Genomic DNA, 7,500 nt, shown 5'->3' on the forward strand with positions numbered 1-7,500 from the left:
CACCTCTGGCTGGAACACCTGGAGACACAGCAATTCTTAGGCATTCCTGCTCCCTTGGAGCACCTAGCTTTGTGTAATCTTCATTGAACTGCATTTTGCCCTTCCTGTCATACAATTATTTGATAAGCGACAACTGCTTCCATTCACTTTCAATTATGAAGTTTATCATGTGGGTACCTTTTAATTACTGCAGTTACAGTAATATTTAGCATGACCAGAGAGAGACAGTGTTGATGTTGCGGGTACCATTAAGAGCTAGAGCAGTTAAAGTTTTACACTAGCAGACAGAGGCAGTGTTAGCGCTGTGGGTACCTTTAGGAGCTGGAGCATTTATAGTAGTTATGCGCTCACAGAGAGACAGTGTTGGCGTTGTGGGTATCTGGAGCATTTACAGTAGTTATGCGCTCACAGAGAGACAGTGTTGGCGTTGCGGGTATCTGGAGCAGTTACAGTAGTTATGCGCTCACAGAGAGACAGTGTTGGCGTTGCGGGTATCTGGAGCAGTTACAGTAGTTATGCGCTCACAGAGACAGTGTTGGCGTTGCGGGTATCTGGAGCAGTTACAGTAGTTATGCGCTCACTGAGACAGTGTTGGCGTTGCGGGTATCTGGAGCAGTTACAGTAGTTATGCGCTCACAGAGACAGTGTTGGCATTGCGGGTATCTGGAGCAGTTACAGTAGTTATGCGCTCACAGAGACAGTGTTGGCATTGCGGGTATCTGGAGCAGTTACAGTAGTTATGCGCTCACAGAGAGACAGTGTTGGCGTTGTGGGTATCTGGAGCAGTTACAGTAGTTATGCGCTCACAGAGACAGTGTTGGCGTTGCGGGTATCTGGAGCAGTTACAGTAGTTATGCGATCACAGAGAGACAGTGTTGGCGTTGCGGGTATCTGGAGCAGTTACAGTAGTTATGCGCTCACAGAGACAGTGTTGGCGTTGTGGGTATCTGGAGCAGTTACAGTAGTTATGCGATCACAGAGAGACAGTGTTGGCGTTGTGGGTATCTGGAGCAGTTACAGTAGTTATGCGCTCACAGAGACAGTGTTGGCGTTGTGGGTATCTGGAGCAGTTACAGTAGTTATGCGCTCACAGAGACAGTGTTGGCGTTGTGGGTATCTGGAGCAGTTACAGTAGTTATGCGCTCACAGAGAGACAGTGTTGGCGTTGCGGGTATCTGGAGCAGTTACAGTAGTTATGCGCTCACAGAGAGACAGTGTTGGCATTGTGGGTATCTGGAGCAGTTACAGTAGTTATGCGCTCACAGAGACAGTGTTGGCGTTGCGGGTATCTGGAGCAGTTACAGTAGTTATGCGCTCACAGAGAGACAGTGTAGGCATTGCGGGTATCTGGAGCAGTTACAGTAGTTATGCGCTCACAGAGAGACAGTGTAGGCATTGCAGGTATCTGGAGCAGTCACAGTAGTTATTGTACCTTCAGCAGGCGGAGCAGCTGCTTGGCGGCTGACTTCTTCAGGAAGCGGGCCTGTACGGGGGGGTTGTGATCGGCGATGGTCTCCAGTGCCCGGGCAGCCCTCACCTGAGCCGCCAGCCTCCTCCCCCGCAAGATGAGCACCAGGGGCCCCACGGCCCCCGCTGAGCAGACTGCGTCCTGGTTCTGCCGATGTCCGAGAGCCAGATCGGCCAGGGCAGAGCACACCTCCTCCTGCAGCACCTCTGCAGCACGACACAGCGGGAATGAGTGGAGCACCGGAGAACCAGGCCGGAATGAGCTCTGGGTAAAACCTCTAACACCTTGTGTGCCAAAGCAGCCACCATCAAGCTAGGTTTTGAAATGGCTGGTAGCTGGTTGACCAGTTCAGACCAACTCCCAGCTTGACATGGTTTAGCTGGTTGACCAGTTCAGACCAGCTCCCTGCTTGACATGGTTTAGCTGGTTGACCAGTTCAGACCAGCTCCCCGCTCAACATGGTTTAGCTGGTTGACCAGTTCAGACCAGCTCCCAGCTCGATGTGGTTTAGCTGATTGACCAGTTCACTTTGTCATGGTTTGACCAGCTAAAGATATGTTTTGACACAGCTGGTAGCTGGTTGGCCAGCTCTGAACCAGCTCGACTAGCTTATGACCAGCTTGACCAGCTGAATTCGCCAGCTGCTCAAGCTGGCACAGCTGTACTTTACAGCAGGGTGCAGTGTGGCGGGATTTGACCTTTAACCTGATTTGAGGGTGAGGAACTCCACCAGCGGCGGTATGGCTCCGGCCTGGGCCAGTGCGGTCTGGTTGCCCGGGCTACGGACACACAGGGCCCGGACACACCTCACTGCGTTCACCAGCACGTCCTGCAGGTCAGAGCTCAGGAGCCGAACCACAGGACCCACCCCGCCCTGAGAGAGGCACAACAACACCCCCATGACACCCCCGCTTCTGCACTGTCACAAATACACCTGATGTAAAGTAATGTAATGTAATGTGCGTTCAAGAAGGCAAACGTTTGCTGAATTTCATTCAGTTTGCCACCAACGGCTTTTAAATACAAATGGATCTAACAATGCCAGCCAGCTGATTTGTTGCTTACCTATGATTTATTGACATCGATTAAAGTGCATTATAACAGCCAGCTTTTGTTATCTCAGACATTTTTGTTCACCGCGCACACTACCTTTTCAAACTGTTTGCTAATGCTAGCTAAAGCTGCACGGTAAATTAGAAGCTACTGCGACATCATCATTTTTAAAATCCAGTGGAAGATACCCACCAGCCTCTGATTGGCTTACAGGATCAGAAAGGAAGGAGATGTAGTGGCAAAAATGGTGGGGGAAATGACAAGACACACATGTTATAATGGCAGTCAATGAAGAACAAGTCTACAAAGCATTAAGCAAAATAATGTTCTTGAGATTAACTAATTAGTTGGTTGAATAAGAACGTGTGACAGGACGAACAGCTCTAGGATGGCCTCCTGTAGCCACGCTACCCATAATTATACAATAATATTATACAATAATTATACAATAATTACAGGCAACCAGGCCTGCATGCATGGCGCTGTGCATTCCTGGATATATTCACAGATAGCCTGTACCTCCCTTTACCCCCCTTCACCTTTTACTGTTAACTGCCTTTAACGTAGGCACAATATTTGCTTGGCTGAGAGCCTCACTGTGACAGAATAGGGGCAGTAGGAAGAGGAAGAGAGGAAGAAACCATCACTACGGCAGAGCTGAAAGCAAGTAGAGAACAACGACTCGCCTTTGATTGGTTCAGAGCCCAAATGCAACAGGAAATGTGCAGTGAGAATGAACATGGAAAGGGACACTAAGAACAGCTCATATTTTCAGGTGGATATGCAGTATAGAACAGGGGTATTCAATCTTATCCGAATAGAGCTGGCATGTAGCAGGTTTTTGGTTTTCAAAGCACAGAGCTGCCAAACCCTGTTCCTGGAGATCTACTGTCCTGTTGCTTTTCATTCCGACCCTAATAAAACACACCACATTCGACAGATAGAGCTGCCAAACCCTGCTCCTGGAGATCTACTGTCCTGTTGCTTTTCATTCCGACCCTAATAAAACACACCACATTCGACAGATAGAGCTGCTAAACCCTGTTCCTGGAGATCTACTGTCCTGTTGCTTTTCATTCCGACCCTAATAAAACACACCACATTCGACAGATAGAGCTGCCAAACCCTGCTCCTGGAGATCTACTGTCCTGTTGCTTTTCATTCCGACCCTAATAAAACACACCACATTTGACAGATAGAGCTGCCAAACCCTGTTCCTGGAGATCTACTGTCCTGTTGCTTTTCATTCCGACCCTAATAAAACACACCACATTCGACAGATAGAGCTGCCAAACCCTGCTCCTGGAGATCTACTTTCCTGTAGCTTTTCATTCCAACCCTAACAAAGCACGACTCTTTCAACAGCAAGAGATCTTGTTGAGCTGCTAATTAGTAGAATCAGGTGTGCCAAATGAGGGTTGAAATGAAAACCCACAGAAGGGCAGATCTCCAAGAACAGGCTTAGATTTACACAGCCTGGTATGAAACAGCTAGGCGGTTACATTACACCCATACCCTCCTGGGTAGCCCACAGCGCTGGTTAGCGGGTGTCACTGTCACATTTCATGCTTGTCACGTCATGTTTCATGTTTGGTTATTGTCTTAGTTACGTTATTGTCACATATTATGTTAGTCTCGTCTCGCCACGTTTTTATGTTTTATTTCTTTACGTTTCATTGTCATGGCATACGTTTCATGTTTAGTTCTTACAATGTATTTTCTAGTCTTATCATGTCACGTTATATAGTTTATTCATGTCACTGTTTTGCAAGCTTGTTTTGTCACAATTTATGTTGTTTCATGTTATGTTGTTCTGTTCATTGATTAGCATACACTTTTTCGTGTCTTTCTGCAAACCTTGCATTCATGCTTTCTCTCTCCCTTTCTGTCACTCACACTTCCCTAATTGTTTCAATTTCCCTTGTCTTCTTACTAATCTACTAACTTTAGATCAGGATTGGGTAATACTAACATTCTAACCATGTGTTCATGTTACCTTAAGTTTCTTGTGCATGTCATTTACTAATTTACTAATCCTAGGGCAGGATAGGGTTATTACTAACGATTACTTATTATCTTGTGAACTTGTCAATCCTCCACACCTGATTTCCATTCTCATGCTGCTCTCAAGCTAATTGTCTGCACCTGTCTACACCTGCATATAAGCTCAGTTCCATGGCATGTCTTTGTGAAATTGTTGCCTCCTGTTTGTCAGTGCACTTTTAAGTGGTTTGACATGCTATTGTTGTCCCGTTAAGATCCAAGCCTATTTATTGACCATTGTTATTGACTATTGGAAAAGCAACAACCCAAGGATCAAATTTGGCATATATCAAAAATTTTAGCAGTTACCTATCCATACAGCACAGTAAATTCTGAAATAGACTGACATTGTATAAAGTCAAGACTGATGGATACATAATGAAAAATTACAAAACAATTCCCTTAAATAATACTGTTTTGTCGACCATTGCCTACCTGTACCACAAACTTTGCCTGCTGTTTTTGTGCTTTTACCCGCGGAGCAGACTTCGGTCTTGACTCTTGCGCCGTCATCGACCCCGAGCCTGCCGGCCGTCTGTCTGCACTACTGCCCTGCTGACAGCTTTCCTGATTACTGGACTTTTTGCATGGTTTACCGATTTCGAGACTGCCTTCTCCCTCGGTACTGTACGTTGGTTTGGGCTGGATTTCACGTGTATGAACTTTGCTTGTTTTTCGACTTCGCTCACTGGACATTCCCTGAACAAAGCCCTGATGGGACTTTATCACACCTGTGTTGTCTGAGTGGTCTCACTCACCAGCCGGGCGATGAGCTCCTGGAAGGCCGGGCTGCGGGTCGCTAGGTCCGCCAGGATGACGGCGCAGCGGGAGTGGAGTTCTGGCACGCGGGTCTCCAGGAGGCCCAGCAGAACCGGCACCGCCCCCCACTCCACCAGCTCCTCGCAGGGCTCCGCCCACTGCGTCATGTGACACAGCACCGCCGCGGAACAGCACTGCAACACCCGCCAATCACTCTGCAGGAGACCCAGAAGGGCTGGGACACCACCTGCAGGGGTGGAGAGAGAGAGAGAGAGGGGGAGGGGGAGGGAGGGAGAGAGGGGGAGAGAGAGAGGGGGAGAGAGGGGGAGAGAGAGGGGGAGAGAGGGGGAGAGAGGGGGGGGGAGAGAGGGGGAGAGAGAGAGGGAGAGAGGGGGAGAGAGAGAGGGAGAGAGAGAGGGGGAGAGAGAGAGAGAGGGAGAGAGAGAGGGAGCGAGGGACGGACAGAGAGAGAGAGAGAGAGAGGGAGAGAGAGGGGGAGAGAGAGAGGGACAGACAGAGAGGGAGAGGGAGAGAGAGGGGGAGAGAGAGAGGGACGGACAGAGAGAGAGGGATGGACAGAGAGAGAGAGAGGGATGGACAGAGAGAGAGATGGACAGAGAGAGAGAGAGAGAGGGGTGGACAGAGAGAGAGAGGGATGGACAGAGAAAGAGGGATGGACAGAGAGAGAGAGGGATGGACAGAGAGAGAGGGATGGACAGAGAGAGAGAACAACAGAGAGAGAGAGGGGGATAGACAGATAGAGAGGGATGGACAGAGAGACAGAGAGAGAGAGGGATAGACAGAGAGAGAGAACAACAGAGAGAGAGAGAGGGATGGACAGAGAGAGAGGGATAACAGAGAGAGAGAGAGAGGGATGGACAGAGAGAGAGGGATGGACAGAGAGACAGAGAGGGATGGACAGAGAGAGAGAGAGGGATGGACAGAGAGCAAGAACAACACAGAGGGAGAGAGAGGGATAGAGAGAGAGAGGGGTGGACAGAGAGACAGAGCGAGAGAGGGATGGACAGAGAGAGAGAGAGGGATGGACAAAGAGCAAGAACAACACAGAGGGAGAGAGAGGGATAGACAGAGAGGGATGGATAGAGACAGAGAGAGGGATGGACAGAGAGACAGAGAGAGGGATGGACAGAGAGACAGAGAGAGGGGTAGACGGAGACAGAACAACACAGAGGGAGAGAGAGGAATAGACAGAGAGAGAGGGTTGAATAGTTAAATAGCTAGCTAGATGGCCTGTGCGGAATTTTTTTTTTATATTGCATTACAAGCCCAGTTCTTTTGACACTACCCCGTCCCCAACGTCCCCACGGATGGAAACACACTGGGAAACACAGGGCCAATCACCTGCATTCATAATGTCCTTCCAGAAGGAATCCACTGTTACACACAGCACCTCCATGCACCTCACCGCCATCTCCCGCCTCTTCTGTTTCTCACTCTCCAGCATCTCTGCCAAGGCAAGCATCAGCAAGCAAGGACACCCCTGGGCTTCAACCTTCAAACACACTTTCCAGTCACTGCTTTTTTATGGAGGTTTCATGACAGCCTGTAGCCTAAGGTACATGACTGGGACCCGGAAGGTATGGCCATCCGCACAGCAGTTGGGCCCTTGAGCAAGGCCCTTAACACTGCATTGCACCAGGGTGGATTGTCCCCTACTTAGTCTAATCAACTGTAAGTTGCTTTGGATAAAATAACAAATGATAATTATTCTATCCATTATAACAGCTAAAAACAATGCTGAAACACAGTGCATAACGGCACATCAATGCAAATTCAAATCTGCGATAAATAAAAGCCAGACACATCCTTTCTGTGCCAGAAAGAGAACAGAAAAAATGGCAAATATTTCCCCCCTGAGAAGTGAGCGGTGACATAGGACTGCGTACCGACAAGCAGGGCCCACACGGGCAGGTGGTCCAGGCCCAGCTGAATCAGGTGCTGGAGGAGCTGAGTGTGGAAGTAGAGCACAGCCAGGTGGACCACACAGTTCCCCTCGCTGTCCCGCGCCCGCCAGTCCGCCCCTACGGACAGCAGGAAGTCCAGGGCCTGGAGAGACCCGGAGGAGGCCGCCAAGAGCAGGGGTGTGGTCCGGTACCTGCCAAGGTGAGAGGCTAAGGGGGTCGCCTGGGGTTTTAACATCCATTACAGGCATTAAC

The 7,500-nt window shown here is 49.2% G+C and overlaps 1 protein-coding gene across 1 annotated transcript in view; it reads right to left on the minus strand.

Moving 5' to 3' along the window:
• Positions 1-7,500, minus strand: part of ankar (ankyrin and armadillo repeat containing) — a 30,207-nt gene that overhangs the window by 15,352 nt on the left and 7,355 nt on the right. Inside the window, exons 8-13 of the mRNA XM_061225767.1 lie at positions 7,231-7,439; positions 6,686-6,790; positions 5,323-5,570; positions 2,174-2,342; positions 1,433-1,674; positions 1-18 (exon numbers count right to left, since the gene is read on the minus strand). The exon at positions 1-18 is cut by the window's left edge and continues 136 nt beyond it. Coding sequence (XP_061081751.1) covers positions 1-18; positions 1,433-1,674; positions 2,174-2,342; positions 5,323-5,570; positions 6,686-6,790; positions 7,231-7,439 — 991 coding nt within the window. The remainder of the gene's footprint in view (positions 19-1,432; positions 1,675-2,173; positions 2,343-5,322; positions 5,571-6,685; positions 6,791-7,230; positions 7,440-7,500) is intronic.

This window comes from Conger conger, chromosome 17, assembly GCF_963514075.1.
Source record: "Conger conger chromosome 17, fConCon1.1, whole genome shotgun sequence".
Lineage (NCBI taxonomy): Eukaryota > Metazoa > Chordata > Actinopteri > Anguilliformes > Congridae > Conger > Conger conger.